Source organism: Microtus oregoni, unplaced genomic scaffold, assembly GCF_018167655.1.
Source record: "Microtus oregoni isolate MIOR12 unplaced genomic scaffold, Mior012 000008F_ref0000371, whole genome shotgun sequence".
Lineage (NCBI taxonomy): Eukaryota > Metazoa > Chordata > Mammalia > Rodentia > Cricetidae > Microtus > Microtus oregoni.
This window is the reverse complement of record NW_024543067.1, coordinates 31,962,658-31,981,777: the sequence shown is the minus strand read 5'-3', so window position 1 is coordinate 31,981,777 and position 19,120 is coordinate 31,962,658. Positions and strand designations below refer to the sequence as shown.

Here is a 19,120-nt window from a genome sequence, read left to right as displayed (position 1 = left end):
CCAGAACGGTTGGCTGTAACCTGGAATTGTAAGTCAAATAAACCCTTTTCTAGTTTCTTTGTGGGGTATTCTGTCACAGCAATAAGAAAGAGAAAACAGACTTATCTATTACACAGAAACCATGCCCAAGGAAACCTTTCCTCAAACGTAAGTGTACTTACCTACTGAAACCAAAGTTGACTGATTGGTCACTGATGATCTCAAACTGCACGGGCCGATCACCCATACAATACTTCCTAAGCAACTCTAAGCAGCTGTGCAGGGTTTTCCTCGAGGGCTTGTTTTCATGGAAAAGATCACCACCTAACAAAATAAAATCCACCTAATCAACAGAAAACGATGTTATAATTGGTAAGTTTAAGGTAAAAATTGTTTAAAGCACAGAAGATATAGAAAAACAGATTTCATAGCCTGATGTGGTCACTTAAGGCCTCTCCTTTCAGAGACCAGCCTTGGCAACATAACTGCTCGATTTTTAAAAACGGGAGAGAACAGCCTAGTGGTGTAGTCTGGCCTGCCACAGATGACACCCATGGTTCAATCACAGCACAAAGACATGGAGACAAACAGAAAGGAACAAAGATTGTTAGCTTTTAATAATTCAAAAGAATTATTAAAGAAACATAGATCTCTATGGCTGCACTAGTCAAGGAACTTTATTAAATCAGATTCAGGTTCAGGTTTAATGAGAGACTCTCAAAAAATAGGGTGGAAAGAACTGAGAAAGACATCCAACATCAACTGCTGGCCTCTGCATGCACACATGAACACATATACCAACATGCAATGTGCCTTGGCATGTGTGAGCACACACCTCCCAAGCCTTTCTCCCCCCCCCACCCCCCCCCACAGAGCTTTAAAATATCAAAGAATGTCAGGCAGTGGTGGCCTGTGCCTCTAATCCCAGCACTCAGGAGGCAGATCTGAGTTCAAGGCCAGCCTGGTCTACGGAATAAATTCCAGGACAGCCAGGCCTACTTAGAGAAACCCTGTCTTGAGGGGTGGGAGAGGTGGGGAATCAAGGAACAAAGAAACAAAATAAAAATAGCTGGATAACAAGGGTCCGTATACAATAAAACTTAAAAGTCAAGAATTTAGATTTTAAAATAAATAGTAAATACAGAAAAAAATCTGAAAGACAAATATAATACACACTTGGACAGGCCTCCAGAAGTTTCTCTCACCTCAGGGAAAGAATCAGCTAAAACCAGCACATTCATCCAATTTCTAAGAGTCCCACAGCTGTCTATATCCTTTCAAGGAGCAAATTACAGAGTTTGAATCCACTGGGGAAGACCAAAGACTTAATCTAAACTTAGATTAAAATGCAATGAATTTCTTAACTGCTAGCAGGACGACTGACGACCTTAGAACCAAACTGAGAGCATGTCACAGCATAAAAGGTTAGAGAAAGGGCACCTAATGGTGGGCATTACATCACCTCTCTTCAGTGGGCTTAAAGGTGGGCATTACATCACCTCTCTTCAGTGGAATTAAAGGTGAGCATTACATTACCACCTCTCTTCAGTGGACTTAAAGGTGGGCATTACATCACCTCTCTTCAGTGGACTTAAAGGTGGGCATTACATCACCTCTCTTCAGTGGACTTAAAGGTGGGCATTACATCACCTCTCTTCAGTGGACTTAAAGGTGGGCATTACATCACCTCTCTGCAGCAGGCTCCAAAGCTGCTTGGAACAACTGCTTTCCTCCCCTTCACTGTCTCTCACTCCCATCACACAGGACAGAGGACACTGCTTTGCCCCCTTTTCCAGCAGTGAGTGGCTTACAAAAGCCGGAGCAAGCACGCGATTATCTCGGCAGGAACACTGCTCTTTCACTCTTACATCACAACTGGAGCATCATTCTGGGGAGGACACAGGCACTAGGAGCCTCTGGGAATTTTAGGGCAAAGATCAACAGCCAGGGGTGACTGGTACAGAGTTCAGCTTTCTTAGATATTACTAAGCAACAGAAAGACTTCACTGTCACAGAATCTCTCCCATAGGGGAACACAAGTAAGCGATGGGTAAACAACTTAATCATTCTACATGAGATCATTACAAAAAAGCAGCATAATGTCACGGAGTGCTCGGAGGTATAAAGGAAAGCCTCTTCAAAAAGGTAAAATATGGTGACAAGTGTCTATAAGTCAGCATTTAGGAGGGGGAGGACCAGAATTTCAAGGCTGCCCTTAGCTACATTATGAGTTCAAAGGCAATATCAGCTATGAGATCACCTCAATAAACCCCCATCCTACTCCTCCCCAAAAAATTAAAATGTGAAGTGAGAAGTCAACCCTGCCCTAATCCAGGTGGTAAACCAGAAAAATTGACCTATAAGGTCCCAGAGAAGAACACACTGGTGTGGACCAGGCAGGGCAACCAAAGATCCTGAACCCTGGGAGGACCAGAGTCAAGTTACAAAGATCCAGACACTTAGGAGGAACCTGCAGCATAAGGATCCAGAGCCCTGGAGGGGCCAAGGTCAAGGTACAGCCTTATATGTGAGTCTGAATCTAGATTCAGAGGAAGGCTGTTAAGATTTTGAGGACAGTGACAGGATCTACTTATGGTATCAAGTTTGCTTTGGCTATGATGCTGACAACACAGGAGGCAAAGTGTGAAGTAGAAAGACCTCTAGGAGCTACTGCACTGCAGGACAACTGAGACAGAAGCTATACGGGTACTGTTATGGGCCTACCAGGACAGCAGAGGGTGGTAGACAGTCAGGGGCTGAAGGGAAACTGCTTGGCAGGCAGGGCACCCTCCTGGACTCTGGGAACACTCCCCCCTCCAATATCCACCTCTATCCTGGTGTTATGTCGGAGTTCAACACCCTCCCACATGACAGACTCCCCTTCAGTAAGGTGGTTTTAGAAATGCCACCATCATCCACCCAGGTTCAACAGATTTGATTCATTTCCAAACCCTGCAAATTAACATATGTACACCTTCTCTTTGTAACTTCTCGTATATTGACTTTGTCTTTTCCAGTTCTTAAAAGCATTAAATGCTCTCCAGTGTCAGCTGCCAGAAGACATTCCACTGCACAGAACAAGAGTCAGACATTTGCAGCTCCCCTCATCAATACAGTTCAAATGCTCAGTTCTAGCCTTTCGACAATATTTTTTAAAAATAAAGTTCTCATTCTCATTCATGTAGTTTAAGCTGGTGTCAAAGTCACTGTAGTAACTGAGAATGACCTTGAACTTCCTGCTCAAGCCTCTCAGTGTTGGGATTAAGATGTGCCACCGCATTCAAGCTTTCTATGCTGCTGGGCTTCAAACCAAGAGCCTTGTGCATGGTACACAGCACTCTACCAACTGAGTTACAGGCTCAGCTCTCTTCAGTGCACACATGGCCCACAAGCGAGCCAAACCAGTCACCTAACATACTCCATGCTATCTTATACCTGTGCCTTCATTTCTGCTTCACACTGAAAGGCCATTCTGTGACCTAGAATTAAAAGCTGCTTCTCCTTCAACACACATTAAATGTCACCTTCTTGACTAAGTTCATGTGACTAGTCTCATCTAAACTCCAATCTCCTCTACCTCTGAAGTCTTAGGAAATGGCGCTTCTATGGGCCTCTTTCCACAAATAATGTTGTACTTGAATGTTTGGGATTTTTGCCTCAAATTCCGGTTGGTTATATGTTCTTTGAACACTAACAGCCATCTTTTTATTAAAGGTAGGAATCACGACAGGTTGGTGCATCGTTAAATACCCCTTGTTTCTAAATTTGAAGGTTATTTGTCAAGGCAATTTCTGCTCAAATTATGAACACAAAGTACTCAAATTTTTAAGTATATTGACATTTAGCCAGAAAATTTGAGTGTATGAAGTTTTGCAATCAACTCTAACTTAACAGAAAAGAGGCTGTTACTCAAGGAAGTACAGAAGAGCACACACAAATGTAACCCAAGCTCACTTCATTTTCCAGGGCAAGTCTTAAAATTTCATCAAACGTCACAAATGTGTCATTTCCTCTAACTGCATCCTTCTCCATAAACCCAAGGTGGATATCAGTGGCAACCAGGATTTTAAACGTGTCTTCATCGTCACTGTATGAAAAAACAAAATTCAATGCTATGCATTAAAAGAATAGTCAAGCAAATGGAGACCTAAACATAAAATAATAACTAATAGCAACTATAAAGCAAATCATTTTCTAGCATCAGACTTGGCATGAAAGTTTGCAGTACTCAACAGATCTTTAACGTCATGGCTCTCCGTTCGATTAAACACAGAGCAAAGGTGAGTGACATTTGTAGGTGTCTCTGAAAATTCGTAGCCTTGATACAAACAGTTTTATACATTCTCAGATCTGTTCCCCACTTTGCTAAACAAAAACCCAAAAGGCTTTGCTCCCTTGCTATTTTATTATATGACTGTACACTTTTCTGAAAAAAATCATTTAAAAGTCTTCCTCTACATTTAGGAGCAGATTTTATACGCATATAGTAAGTAGTTGCTTACATTCCAAACCCTGAAAATATCTGCCTGACTCTGCTCTTTACAGAGTTTTCCAATAATAAATTTGACCAAGTCACAAAACAGAGCTGTTCAAATCCAAATGAAATTTGATAAAGGTGTTTCCATGTGAACCAGTAGCTTAACTGTTATTAACACTCACTAAACTTAGCATTAAGTTTAGTTCTTTACGATACTTTCATAGTTAAGATGTAATCTCAGTCCCCACAGGGGAAAAGGCAGGCAAAGTCACTATCTCTGGAAAACAAGAAGGCCAGACACAGAGATAACCCACTCACCACACTAGCAGGAGAATCAAGACTAGAGGGCATAAAAAAGTCAGGCTCTCTTCGCTGGACCACTAGGAATTCAAAATGTATTCTGTACATAACTGCACAACCCAGAAGCTCCATCAGCTGCATGCATGGGGTCCTGGATGCCCCACAAACTTCTCAGCTCACAGCTACACCCTTCCAGAGTGTGTGTATTTTCACATAAATTCTCTCAGACCTCAAAGGAGCATTATCATTCTAGCTAAGCAAACAAAAAACCAAACAAGGCGAGTCCAGGGAATTGCTGACCTTCCCAACACCACACAGCTAGTTCTGATGGAGAACTTGAAACCAGAATGGAAGATTCCACCCATGTTCAAGCACCCTCACACACGCACACCTAATTTCTAGAGTTCTTTTATTGATTTCCATTTCGTTCAAATTCATTCTAATTTACTCAATATTAAAGCAACTTCCTCTAAAAGATTATTTATAGACTTAACAGTTTAAAACAAATCAGAAGTGAGTTTTCTTGCATGGCCATACAATTGCTTAACACACTCCTCTTCAGCTCCCGACAACCTCTCTGCTAAGAAGCATAGAGGACCAGCTTTTAAGCACGTCAGGCATGTTTTTGGTGACATTCTATTCACTATCAAGTTTTGTTGCTGTTTTTGTTAAAGTGTCCAGTTTTCTCTTAAGATCATCACCGTCAATGAATCAGTCTTACAGTGGATCTGTGGGACTCATTTTTACGGTAGAGCTCTTCTGGGGCCAGGTTCCTCTCCAAGTACGCTGGGGGTCTGTGTTCAGGTATGTCAGAGAAGTCACCCGATCCAAATTCTAAAGATAAATATCAAAACACACATTTTATAAAGGTTGCACATATTTCACCAACGGGAGTTCAGTTGCAGGGTAGGCTTCCTAAACAAGCACTGGCAATTTTGAGAAAGCCTAGTTTTCATCTTACCGTAATTGTTTCAAGACCTAAGGGTAAGTCACATCCTCGAATGAGGCCCTAACTGCACAATTATGACTACTTCTCTCCTGCCTTCCTCATGAGATTGGTGGGTAGTAAATCCCTGGACAGAGAGGATCAGACGTAATTCTTTCCGTGCGTACATTTAAGCTACACTACCTAGGGTTTTGGAGAAGAGGCCACCACATACACTCAACATTAACAGGGCATTAATGGGGTAGCCCACATTTAAAGCCAGAATAAATAACCAAGCACGTGGTCTGCGTGGAACGACTCTCAGAACCAAGGTGACAGAGTGGTGACGGCGAAGGCGGCGCTGCCACCGCGGACAACCCTCCACCCGAGGCACTCCGGGTCGGAACGCAGAGCCCGCACCCCTCCCGGTCCACCCGGCCCACCCGGCCCTTCTTCCTCAACGGGCCCAGGCGCTAGGGGCTTCCGCCGTGACCCCCCAAGCCAAAAAAGTGAGGCCTAGGTTACCCCAACCTGGACTCCTCAGAGCCCACCGGCGAGACCACAGATCACCTCCAGCTCGGGGGGGGGACACAGAGCGGGAGTGCCCAGAACAAGAACACCGCGAACAGAATCCTGAATTAGGCGCGGGACAGCCGCTGTCGTACTTCTCGCGAGATTCACTGGTGACGCCGGCGTCACGTGTCCTCCTTGCTCTCTCATTGACTAAAGAATGGCTCCGCCCCTACACGGAGCCAATCATCGTCAGCGGAGGGGCGAACCCGGAAGCGATGCTCTCGGCGAGGTTCTCGGTGGAAGGTGAGCGTCCGGAGCGGCGGGGCGGGCGACCGTGGGTGGCGGGTCACGTCGTTGGTAACGCCGAGGCAGCCTCTCCGGTGTGGGCATCGGAAGCCCTCCCGCTAGACCGGAGAGAGGCCTTTCTTCCCCTGACGATCGCCCCAGGATCCCCGGTCACCACTTGTGCCTTACTTTGTGTGCTGAGAGAACCGTGAAGAGAGTGGAGTAAAAATAATGTGGAGCGTTGAACTAAATCAGACCCCAGAAGGTCCTGATGCTGATGCAGGGCAACTTGTCTTAAACTGTCAGAGTCTCAGCGCAGTCCTCTGAAATGGGACGTGGAGCTCCATCTCACTGAGATGAGAATTGGAACAGTTCGTATCTCTCTAAAATGGAGTGTTGCCTTTAAGTTAGGGAACGCCCTATTCCTCCATAATGGTGTGCATAAAGTTTTATGCCTTAAATCAGGAGATACATCTGGGTTTTATTTTTAAATATACCAAGACAGTTATATGTAGCTTACATCTGGAACGGTAAAGTCAGAGTTAATATGAGTTTTCATAACGAAAGGTGTGGGAAGGGGGCTGAGATCTGTGCTGTGTTTTGGTATTGACATGTTAAGCGTTTAATGAATTGACGTGACATAGTAATTTTAGAAAATAGTTGTAAGATGAAAGGAAACCTTGAAAACTGCAAGAAAATAGTTCTGATCGCTCTCTTAAAAAATGACAGACCGATCAGACCTTAGAAACGTCAGTGGAATTTTTATATTTTACAATACAGCTATAGGCCCTAGGACGTTGCTGGTCATGATTTTGTTGCTCTTGTCACTAGTAATGAAATTTACTAAGGCAACAGAATGGTGAACACATGAAATTAAGTAGAAAAACACCATGAGGAGTATGTTTAACTGATAAGTTCTTAGAGGCCATTCAAAGCAAAGTTAAATGATAAGTCTTAAATTTAATGATACAAATAGTTCTTAATACAGGTTACATACAAACGGCACAAAAATCTGAGCCGAAGATGGCCTATTCTTCAAAGGTTGATGACAGAACAATGTAAGACATAGCACCAAAAAGAATAGACAGAGAAATATAATCGGCTCAACAGAGAATGAAAGTTGTAACATTTGAAAATAGCAATGAAAAATGGCAAAATTCAAAAAATATTGTTAAGAAACTGATAAATGGTTTTCAACGTAACTTCTCGTTTTCTTAATTGAGTCTTACATTCTGGTTAACTCTTCAAGCTGATGTCAGTTTATAAAGTAATATGGCAGGCTACCGGAGTAAACATCTCTGCTCACAGAAAAACTTTAATCTTTTAGTACTGGGTGAATCACAACCCTTCTGTGTACGGAATGTACCTATACTCCCATCTGTCTTAACATACCTAAATTAATAGATTAAAATTAAGATAGTTATTACCATTTACATAGTAAAAGAAAACATTTTTTATAAAAGATAAAAACTATAAATGATCATAGAGAACAGAAACCTCTGAAGTCCAGTAGTTAATAAATCTAATGGGTTTTAGGAAAGAACACCAAAGACAGTATGGCAATTTATTTGTCTTGTTTGCAAAGTTGGTATCCTGTTGATGATGCCTAGTTACCAATGTCTGACATTGTTGTGTTTGTATTTTCAGATTGGAACGACCAAACAATGCAGATGTAATCTGTCTCTAGAAAGACTGTCCCCTAGTGCTTGAAATGCTTTTTTAGAATAGTAGCAAAAATGGAAAAAGAAAAAGTAAGGGATGATGAAACACCAGACCCAGAAAACTCTTTGGACTTTTCTGAACAGTTTAATCAGCTCGAATTGTTGGAAACCCATGGACACCTGATTCCCACTGGTACTCAGAGTCTCTGGATAGGCGATTCTGATGAAGAGGAGGAGCAAGAAGAAAAACACGAAGAATGGTATCAATTGCAAGAGAAAAAAATGGAAAAAGATCCAAGCAAATTGCTTCTTTGGGCTGCTGAAAAAAATCGGGTAAAAAAAAGAAACCATTATATAGTTGGAAAAGCATTTGGTTTGGAGCCCAGATACCTGGTCCTGACCTCTGTATCTCTGGGCATATTCCATCATTTCTGGTCCTTTTAATTTCTTGTCTTTAAAAATGGGAGCTTAATACTTGTCTCATTTATGTAGGATTGTCAAAATAGTATATATGAAAATGTACGCCACATTATAAACCGACTAGATGTCGGGAGGTTTGGGGGTAATTATAAGCAACCCTCTAATTAAATCATTAGGATCACTCCACAGGTGTGGTAAGATGGAAATTAACTTAGATGACCGGTCCATCAAGTGTCTAACTGCTCTATTTACTCCTCACAAAGTCCTACGAGGAAAGCCAGGCAGATTTGTCATCCAAGCATAGTACCCAAAAATCAATTCTTCCCGCTTGATCCATTTGTGCTTAGTTTACTAAGTCCTCCCATGTGTGTCAGTAAACTGAAAACTGAAAGGGTTTTACACTTTATGATTCTTTTCAATCCCAAAGCACAATGTATTCTGTCAGAGGTCCTTGATGCCTAGCAACATGACATGTCTCTGAGCTTGTCTGGAGGAATTGAGCTCTTTAGTCTCTAGGTTGCTTTAGCATCACTTTATTCTACTGTTAAAAGGGGTTTTTGTTTGTTTTTTGGTTCCTATGCCATGTAGATTGATACAGGTGAAATAGAAAATACAGTTAAACCCTTTGTTCATCTAGGGTCAAAGCACTGGACAATAAGCATTTATTAGAATGGGTTAAATGTGTGGTGTGATATTCAGAGAATCAGATTCTTGAGATGCACCAGAGTGTGATGGGCTGTAACTTGTTCAACGTTAATCAGTTACTGTCTCCTCCTTTAGGGAGAATCTTGAAGTCTAAAGCCACTGGATGATGTAATTGCCTTTGTCGATTGTTTTGCTTTGAGTTGGACTTTTTTAAAGTTCTCTTCCTTTTTTCCTTAGCTTGCTACGGTGCAGAGGCTACTTTCTGAGAAGGCCACTGAAGTGAACACTAGGGACGAAGATGAGTACACCCCTCTTCACCGAGCAGCCTACAGTGGACACTTAGATATTGTTCGTGAGCTGGTGGCTCAGGGGGCAGATGTTCATGCAGTGACTGTGGATGGCTGGACACCACTACACAGTGCTTGTAAGTGGAATAACACCAGGGTGGCCTCCTTCTTACTTCAGCACGATGCAGACATCAATGCCCAAACAAAAGGCCTCTTGACCCCTTTACACCTTGCTGCTGGGAATAGAGACAGCAGGGACACCCTGGAACTCCTCCTGATGAATCGCTACATCAAACCAGGGTTGAAAAACAACTCACAAGAAACCGCTTCCGACATTGCCAGGAGGACAAGCGTCTATCACTACCTCTTTAAAATCGTGGAAGACTGTACCAACTCTTCACCTCCGTCTTAATGGCTCTAGTCATTTTCTTAAGCTTCAAAGTACCAGTGCCTCCTATGTATGAGATGTAAAATATCCCCATATACAGAGAGCAGATGTCTCACTACAGAAATTTTGTTGGATGAATCACAGTTTTCTTTCAAGTGACCTGCCTGACCTTGGTGTCAAAGTGTATTTGAGAGGTGTTTGGATGCAGCTGTGGTGAATGCCACAGACATTGTGATTTTTATCAGAGGTAATTTTAACTGGACATGGGTAATAGAGAAGCTAAGGATATTTTTTGGTGCTGATCCAAGAGAAAAGTATTTTTAAATATCCCATACCCTGGGTCTTTGTTCAGTGTTCAGCATATTGACTTGTATTTTTATAAGCTAAGATAACTCAAAATTTTCATCTTCAACATACTGGTGCAGTTCCGCTGTCTTCTCTGCATCTCCAGTTGCTTTCATTCTTAACAAGAAACACTAACAAATTCGTGACTTACATCTTTGTAAGTTCAAAAAATAGTGAAACATTTAGGTGTATTGTAAGATGTAGCCATTCTGAGGAAAGCAGTTAGGGAGATGTTTAATCCTTGAATGTTTTACACTGCCTCCCCCACCACATTCCTCATAATCCTGTGGACAGTCCTACCTCACCCTGGTCAACCCATGTGACCCTTATTGTTATGGCCAGTCAGTGTCACTTTGACATGCACAAAACTGTACCTTGGTCCAAGAGATTAAAACTGCCCTCCAAAGGGTTCACCCGCCTCTCTCTCCCTGCTGGTTTGGGCACTACTTACCTGGACTCAGTGAGTTCCAGGAAATGTCCACCACTACCCCTCAGCCCTCATTTTCTACAAGCCATGACAAAGGCAAAGGCACACAGAATCCTAACAGTGAGGAGTGATTATCATATGGGACCAGAACAACAAGTGGCTCAGGCTTTCTTACAGAAACCAAACAATAAGAGACAAAATATGGGTAGTGACACAGCATAACTAGAAACAGAGCAGAAACTGACAGTGCAGAAGGTGGGAATTCTTTAACTGGCACAGAACTTCACTGGATCTGTGGCACCTTTGTTCAAGTTCAAGCTGCATTAACTTTTCTCTTCCTGGTGCCTGCAACAGTTTGTGATGGACTCCCTAGCCCCTCTGTATTCCCAAAGGGTCTTCTCACCACGAGAACTCGAGTCCAAGGGAAAGGCCACGAGGGGCTCATTGTCAGTGTCAGCTTAGGCTCACCCAGGAGTTGGCCTCTAGCGTGTCTGGAAGGGAATTAATAGAAAGGTTTAGCTGAAGAGAGACTGTGTGTCCAGATGTGTGTGGCACCGTCGCATGGGCTCAAGTCCCAGATTAAATAAAAAGGAGAAAGCAAGCTAAGAACCAGTGTTTGTGTCTGCTTTCTCACTGGGTACAGTGACAGCTACTTCACACACACTGCCTTGCCTTCCCTACCACAGTGACTGCCTCTTACACCATAACACTCATGTATTTGGTCACAGCGAGAAGAAAAACAGCTGTCCTTTCCAATGTCATTTTTAAATGTCTACCTAATTTCATCTTTTGGGCCAACCCACATAAGTCAGTCGACTGAGATTCAATAGTGGTTTAATCGGGTGTGTGGAGCTGAAGGGAGGAGTCGTGTGAAGAGCATGGCTGCTTTTCCAGAAAATCCAGATTCAGTGTCCAGCACCCACACAGAGACTCACAACCATCTGTAACTCCAGTTTAGGGATTCAAAACCCTGTGCCGGTTTCCGTGGGTATTGCATGTACCATGTGGTACACAGACATGCAGACAAAACACTCATATATATATATATATATATATATAATAATTTTCTTTTAAGTATATGTATATATAACAATTTATTAGAACAATATTAGATTATCTCTTGAAAACTAATAAATGAATTATATGACAGTCTCAAAAATTAGGATAACTTCAAAAGATCTGGGGCTTAAATGTGACCTTTTTCTTAAGTGTTCTGATGCAAGGGCTTTGGAAGGAAGTGGAAGGAAGCTTTCTTTTAAGTCTGTCTGAGAAAGTGATAGAAAGTGACAGAATGAACACATCTCAGTAGACTGTTGAGCAAGGTTGCATAGTTACCTGACAGTCAAGGAGCCTTCGACACTAGGATTATTTGGAAATGGGCTATGTATCTGCCTTTGTGTTGCCTTACTGTGTAAATATGGGGCCAAAGAAGCCTCTGTATTTAAAATGTTTAACGTTGGCTTTTTTTAAATATATGTATTAATTATGTATACAATATTCTGTCTGTGTGTGTGCCTGCAGGCCAGAAGAGGGCACCAGACCTCATTACAGATGGTTGTGAGCCACCATGTGGTTGCTGGGAATTGAACTCAGGACCTTTGGAAGAGCAGGCAATGCTCTTAACCTCTGAGCCATCTCTCCAGCCCTAACGTTGGCTTTTTAAGCTAGAGTTCTGTGTGACCCAACTGGCTGTCGAGCCAGGGATGACAAACTGGGCCTGCCTCCACACTTTCCTTATACCTAATAGGGGCTGGCTTGACTGCTCTTGACAGAGAGCGGTGGCATACAGACGTCCATTCTGCTTGTTATATGCTTAAAAGAGAAGTCACATTGTTATTATTCAGTGGAAGGAATTCATAGGCCCACAGCAAAACTAGCTGAGGTTGCCTGACCAAGTCTGACAGTTCCAGAGAGCCTTCCAGCCCACAGCCTAGTACAGTGATGTGATTTGTGGAGTTCTTTACTAGAGATCTGAGGGCATTACTTGTAGGTGATGGTATCCCACTACCCATGGTAAAGAGGACCAGAAGCAGCCTAGAGGCTGCCTGAGACAGCTCTCTTATCAAAATCAAAGATTGGCAATCACTCATGCACACGAGGAGAGATGATTGATAGTCTGACAGGTAGGCACCCTACCTGAAGTGGCTCTAGGAAATGTGGAGCTGGCAATTCTGTAATATGATCCCCCAACTCATCCGTGGTGCCTTTAGGGAGGGGATCTGCAGGATTCCTAGATGAATGTGTATGACAGAATACCTCCTCTAAATCAACTTGAGATCTGGTAAAGCTCAGCAGACACAAAAGATTCAGTATGGACAATTGGCGATTTTAATTCCTGGAAACTTCTTTAAAACCTCAAAATTTTACCTCTGAGAACCTAAGTAGGGCATCGAAGTCAATGCTATTTGCATAGAAACATAAGCCTCATAAGTAGTTTTAAGATTTTTTTCCCTAAAAGTCATAATAAACTAATGAAAATGACATTAATTTTTAAGAAAATATATATGCAAACCAACACATCTAAAATCTCATTTCAACATGAGGTGCATATTTAAAACCTGATAACTCAGTTGATTAGGGCTTTGCCACCTAAGTCTGGTTCCTGGGACAGATCGGTGACAGGAGAAAACTGACCCCCACGGGCCGTTCTTTGTCCCCCACTTATGCACATGGCAGCACACACATGAATGAATGGATGAAGAGATACAAATGCTGTTTTTAAATTGAGATACTTTGCTTTTCATCGTACATTTTCAAAGCATGGTGTGTTTTATAGCACATCTTGATTCACACTGGCCACACGTGAGTGCTGGCTGCTGCGTGGAACAGACAGGTCTAGGTGCCCGCCAATCCCGAGAGCAATGGCGGTTTGTCACCCCACAGGGGTCACATGTCAGATACTTATGATTCATAACAGTAGCAAAATTACTGTTCTAAAGTAGCAATAAAATAATTTTCTGATTGGGGTCATCACAACGTGAGGGTCACTCATACACACAAAGGGTCACAGCATTGGGGAGGTGGCGAACCACTGCCCTGGTAGCTTTGCAGGTTGTAAATGGACAAACCTGAGATTCAGCCCTGTTGTCACTTACATGTGACTTCAGGTCTCCCTTTACCTGTTGAGATGTCACAAGGAATACATGCTTATTCATGACATTGTAGTTCCTGCTGCCACTATTTCAGGAAGACATGCCCTTCCCATCCTGGGCATTTGTACCCTTGGAGACTGACAGTAGTTGTTCTTTCTTGCTAGAGTTTTCTCTCATACATTTCCAGTAAAATTAGCAACATAGAGCTTTTCTCAATAATTCAAGCAACTGGACATTTAAAAAAATTCTACCCCAGTTTCAAAGGTTCCAGCTATGTATCAAAGGTTTCTTCAACAGAAAAATTGGAATAAGCAAAATAAGAAAAAATTAAAGGAAATAATTACAAGGACTGGAGAGAAATGAGATTCTGAGAGAAAATGCACCTATGGGGAAATGTCAGGTCTTAAACGGGTTATGGCTCATTCAGCTTACATCTTCCTGAAGCACCCCAAATTAGTTGCCTCATTTTCCCCATTTTTTTAGGATGGGTTCCTGTTAATACTGAGCAAATGAGAAAAAAAAATCCATAAAAGCATTCATTTCTGGTTCATCATCTTATCCATTGAAAATTCGGGTTCTTTTAGCGTCCTCATTGTGGACCTAATGACGCGGCGCTTCCTCCAGTCCATCTCATCACTGCAGCAAGTTTTGTAGTTTCGAACCCGGCTTACTGAAAGGACTAGCTCTCACCGTCCAAAAGCAAGCTGCCTTCTCATTTGTTATGCTTTCCTTCCTTTGTAAGTACAACGGGCTGCCTCAGCATTTCATCTGAGAGGCACTGTAGGTGAAACTGGAAACAACGGAGAATTATATTGAGCTCAGGAAGGACCCGGACCCTTTGAGATGCTATGAGCTCCAATTTCACACACAGCTACCCTAACGGGAGTGTTTTATAATAAAAACGGAGGGTCTGGGGAGGTGCTTCAGAGGGCACCCACATCCCGTGCAAGCAAAAGGAGCCGAGTTTGGAGCCCCAGAATCCGCATAAAAGTAGCATAATGGCACACCTGTCACCCCACACTAGTAAGGCAGGGTCAGCAGGGGCCCGGAGCCCTCTGTGGCCAGCCTAGCAGGGGCCCTGGCTCACCGTGGCCAGACTAGCAGAAAAGCTGTCTATAGGTTAAGTGAGACACTGCCTCAAAAAATAAGGTAGAGCATGATACAAGAATATATCCAAACTTGACTAATTGGACAAGGTCACATGCACGCACACATAAAATAAAAAAGAGACCTTTCTTTCCTCAGTTGCTTTTTGTCAGGATATTTTGTCATGGCAACAGAAATAAACTTAGGACAACCATTATATACTTTAAAAATTAGTAATCATTTCTTATATTTCATTGCTGAACTCATTTAAATACATTCAAACACAAAGCTAAAATATATAGGAAAAGAGACCTGCCCAGTATGAGGTGTTATTTGGGAGTAAATATTCCCTACTCCTAATTTTGGTATCTGGAAAATTTAAGTCAAATGAGTTTAGTTTTAGAAAATTCTAATTTCTGTGGTTCAGTGGAGATCATATGATTTTTAATAGTTTGCACGATGGAAATGCAAATTTTACTATACAGCTGAACAAAGTTGCAATGAATTTTCCAGACTTGTCTTTTCAAAAAAAGAAAGCTAGAATATTAACTGGCTGTAAGTATATATTACTAGTTAGTCTGCTAGTACACAGAATGGAATCTATACCCTTTAACATCATCTTACAGTCGGTTGAAGACATAGAAAATCAGGAAAAGTGCATTTACTTCTAAAGGTTTAGTAGGTATATTTTAAGATTTAATTTTATTTCACAATTGCATATGTGTGTGTGAGGGTAAGTGCCCAAAGAGCCAGAAGAAGCCAGAAGAATGTGTCAGATCCCCTGGAGATTTGGCAGTTGTGTCCTGCTGACTGAGGTGAGTGCTGGGGACAGAGCAGCATACATTCTAAACACCGGAGTCCTCTCTCCCGGAACCTAAACTTTAAATATGTATGCCTTGGAACCACATGTGAAATATGCATTTTATGTAGGTCACAAATGTGTTAATTTTATCTCTTCTCTACTTCCGTGTAAAATTCCATGCTATTTATCTTCTATGTAAAAAAATTTCCCTTTTGTCGTAGTTGTTATGAGAAGAACATTTATCATAAGGCTTGTAACTGTTTGCTCAATTTGGAAAATAACCAGGCCAGCTTAAAGACAAACAATTATATTTTTAATAGTTATAAGGGGAAACTCACGCCACAAGAATGAGAAGTCCGAGTTCCGCTGTGTCCCGCGGGAATCACCCAGAGAGAGCGCACCTGGTCCACCCTAGTTTTCTTCCTGGGCTCCAGGTAGCCACGCCTTAACTAGGTTCCACTTTTTAAAGGTGATTGGTTAACAGAGCTTCCCCTCATCAAAGGCTAGCCCTCTTAAAATATCAAGTGCATGAACAGAACAGCGTCTCTACCCACAGGCACAGTGCTGCCCTGAATGCAGACATTTTCATCACCGATGCATGATGCCCAGTGAACGTCTCTCCTCCCCATTCCCCTCTATGTCCCACCCTGGAAAATGCATTCCTACCCCGCACCAATGAGCTTACTTGTTTTAACCACCTCACATAAGTACAAGTACACAATAAGAAGCAATTTTCACTTTGTGGCATAGAAACACAAAGAAGTAAAAATCATTACAGTGAAAAACAGCTGGTGACTTACCGACCTGGTTTCAAGATTAGTAACAGAACAGCAGTGGGGTATTAGTGGGAGGCAGCCATCGACGGAATAAAGTCGGAATACATCCAGATGAGTTAACAAGTTGACTTTTTTCCTTCAAATGACTATTTCTCGGGGTTGGGGGCGGTGGAAGAACTCACTTGTAGACAGCAGGAAAAATCCTTGATTTGCCTAGCGACATGGTCAACAGTTGGGTTGCAGAATGGCTGGACAGGAATCTCAAGTCTGGTTGGAACTTTCTACCTGTTGATGATGGTGGTATTTAGGCAGGCTTGACTTTTGCTTCCACAGTCCTTTGATCAGGATATAAGTCTTGCACAGAAAGCATATTGTAATTACATTTGTTTCTTTAAATGGTTTTGTGAGACAGACCCTCCTATAGGCCAGGTTGGTTTGACCGCATGGTCGTCTGCTTCTGCCCACAGAGAGGGCTGGAATTACAGGTATGGGCCACCAACCCCATTTTCAGTGAGGATGATTTCTGCAGGTAGACATCCAAGAATGACTAATTTTGTCCTTTTATTTTTTTTATAGCAAGTAGGACACATGATGACCTCTTTCAAGTTCTAAAATGTGTATTTTCTTGGAGGCTTTTTGGGATCTTGTAAGTTACCAAATAACTGCATTTTACCAATTCACTGGAGTTTTAAAATACTAGACAAAAAAAAAGCACTTCTAAGGAGAAGTGTCCCCATTAACAGACAGATGAGGACATTAAGACAATTGTCCTCCAAATTTAATCCACTTGGAAACATTCAATAAATTTGATATGATGGCTGCTTACTATAGAAGGAGTATTGGCGGAGTCTGAAACTAACTTAAGACTGTAGGAACTGAGCTGAGACACTGAAGCAAGTATAGGATATACTTCTCTGAAGAAACACAAAAGCAGGAAGTCCCCCCATTACTTCGTCAGTGTTCAGAACCTAAATAAACAGGTAAGAGCTCTTGGGATTTGTTGTAAAACTAAAGAATTAAACATACAATGTTAAATATATCCACCTAGATTTATACTTAATACTACTGTCATGTGATTCAATATATTAACTTTGATAATACAATAGCTTTTTTTTTTTTTTTTGCTGTGCTCTTAAATTAGGTCTTTGGTTCTGTCTCCACCTAGTGGACATTTTGGTCTTTTTCCTTAAACTACAAAGAGGATAAACCAAGTACCCCATTTTTACAATTAAAATAACATATTGTATACTTTTTTTAACCAATAATTTATACACAAAAGAATTTGAAGTGGCATACACATATTGTGATTGGAAATTTTAAGAGACAAAGCCATAGAAGAGAAAAGAAATAAGCTACCTAAATTAATGCAGCTACTGCAACCAAAATTTACCTCCAGGTTTTTGATGTTGGGGAAAAGAGGAAACAAGAATTGTGTGATTCCTTATTATTTAATCAAATAAATGACATTGTTTTTTATGAGTAAAATTTCAAACAAGCTTTTGTTTTATAACTAAAATATAAAATTAAAATATAAAATTATATATAAAATATAAAATGCTTAATTGTTAGCTTGTGGAGATATACCATACACACAACAAAGTTTAGAAACCTTGACAAAATGTACAAACCTTGTAGCTACCCTCAGATCAAGGTGCAGAATACAGCTGGGGTCCCTAAAACCTGCTTTACATCCCTCGGTGTTTCCTTAAAGCTAGCCACTATTTTTACCTCATCGTCTTTATTTTTACTACACCATTGAATAATTTACAATGTCCAACATCATATCTGAGGAATTCTCCCACGTTTCTACATAAAGGAGTTTGTGCTTTTTCCTTGTGAACACATGATTAACAAACAGGTCACCTTGTTTCTGATTCCTTTACGAGTCTTTGGGGCTCTGGTGAATGGTGTCGCTGGGAGCACTCTACTGTGTGGCTTTGGTGCCCTGCTCCACAGTTTAGTACATGTCTGATGTCTGTGATATTAGAACATTCCTCTTTAGTAAAAGCAGGAAAAACAGCTCTTCAAATTAGTCACATAAATTTACACTTCCGTTTTTGACAGACTCGCACTGTGCTGCCCCAGCTGGTCACAAACACTCCTGCCTAAACCTCCCTGGCCAGCTGAGGCGGCACTCAACACTAAAGGATGAGAGCCCAGCTGCCATGTGCCCTCCAACCGTTGCCACTGTTCCAGAAACCGTTTCCTGTTTGTTGGTTTAGCAACCAGGCTAGCGTGGGGGAGGTAACGGCTCCTTGCTGCTTCCATTGCTTGGCCTGGTGACAAATGTGGGGGACAGTGTCTCAGTGTCAGTCAGCTGTTGGGATCTCTTCTGTCGTGTCTGTCTGTCTTCCCCCCATGCTCTACTGAGTTCCATACCCTACTCACACTGATCTGTGAGACTTCTTTATAGGTCCTGATTATTTATTAGCTAATGTGTTTCGAAAATGTTCTCCCAGTCTGTGACTTAACCCCTACATTCTTTTTTTAAATTAATTAATTAATTTATTTATTAATTAAAGATTTCTGCCTCCTCCCCTCCACCGCCTCCCATATCTCTCCCCCTCCCCCAATCAAGTCCCACTCCCTCATCAGCCTGAAGAGCAGTCCGGGTTCCCTGCCTTGTGGGAAGTCCAGGGACCTTCCCACCTCCTTCCAGGTCTAGTAAGGTGAGCATCCAAACTGCCTAGGCTCCCACAAAGCCAGTACGTG

The 19,120-nt window shown here is 41.9% G+C and overlaps 2 protein-coding genes across 5 annotated transcripts in view; one reads left to right on the top strand and one right to left on the bottom strand.

Annotated features, from left to right (window-relative positions):
- Mre11 (MRE11 homolog, double strand break repair nuclease) overlaps positions 1 to 6,342 on the bottom strand; it is a 56,184-nt gene extending 49,842 nt beyond the window's left edge. Inside the window, exons 1-4 of one of the 3 annotated variants that reach the window (XM_041657716.1) lie at positions 6,213 to 6,342; positions 5,478 to 5,590; positions 3,934 to 4,066; positions 162 to 322 (exon numbers count right to left, since the gene is read on the bottom strand). In XM_041657716.1, the coding sequence (XP_041513650.1) occupies positions 162 to 322; positions 3,934 to 4,066; positions 5,478 to 5,497 (314 nt within the window). In that variant the 5' untranslated portion in view covers positions 5,498 to 5,590; positions 6,213 to 6,342. Of the gene's footprint in view, positions 1 to 161; positions 323 to 3,933; positions 4,067 to 5,477; positions 5,591 to 6,206 lie in introns of those variants that run through there. The other 2 variants (XM_041657715.1, XM_041657717.1) reach the window with 2 other exon arrangements.
- Positions 6,343 to 6,462: 120 nt separating this feature from the next.
- Positions 6,463 to 11,612, top strand: Ankrd49 (ankyrin repeat domain 49). Of its 2 annotated transcripts, none has more exons than XM_041657269.1 (3): positions 6,463 to 6,497; positions 8,127 to 8,473; positions 9,443 to 11,612. In XM_041657269.1, the coding sequence occupies exons 2-3, from the start codon at positions 8,216 to 8,218 to the stop codon at positions 9,902 to 9,904; spliced, it is 720 nt and encodes a 239-aa protein (XP_041513203.1). In that variant the 5' UTR covers positions 6,463 to 6,497; positions 8,127 to 8,215; the 3' UTR covers positions 9,905 to 11,612. The 2 variants fall into 2 exon arrangements, with proteins under 2 accessions (XP_041513203.1, XP_041513204.1); XM_041657270.1 differs by lacking the exon at positions 6,463 to 6,497 and adding an exon at positions 6,551 to 6,850.
- Positions 11,613 to 19,120: the final 7,508 nt, after the last annotated feature.

What these genes read in the sequence shown, in the direction of transcription:
- Ankrd49 (XM_041657269.1), top strand. Translation starts at nt 8,216, where the DNA reads ATGGAAAAAGAAAAAGTAAGGGATGATGAAACACCAGACCCAGAAAAC. An exon ending in GGGCTGCTGAAAAAAATCGG is followed by an intron (nt 8,474 to 9,442) that starts GTAAAAAAAAGA and finishes TTTTTTCCTTAG; the next exon opens with CTTGCTACGGTGCAGAGGCT.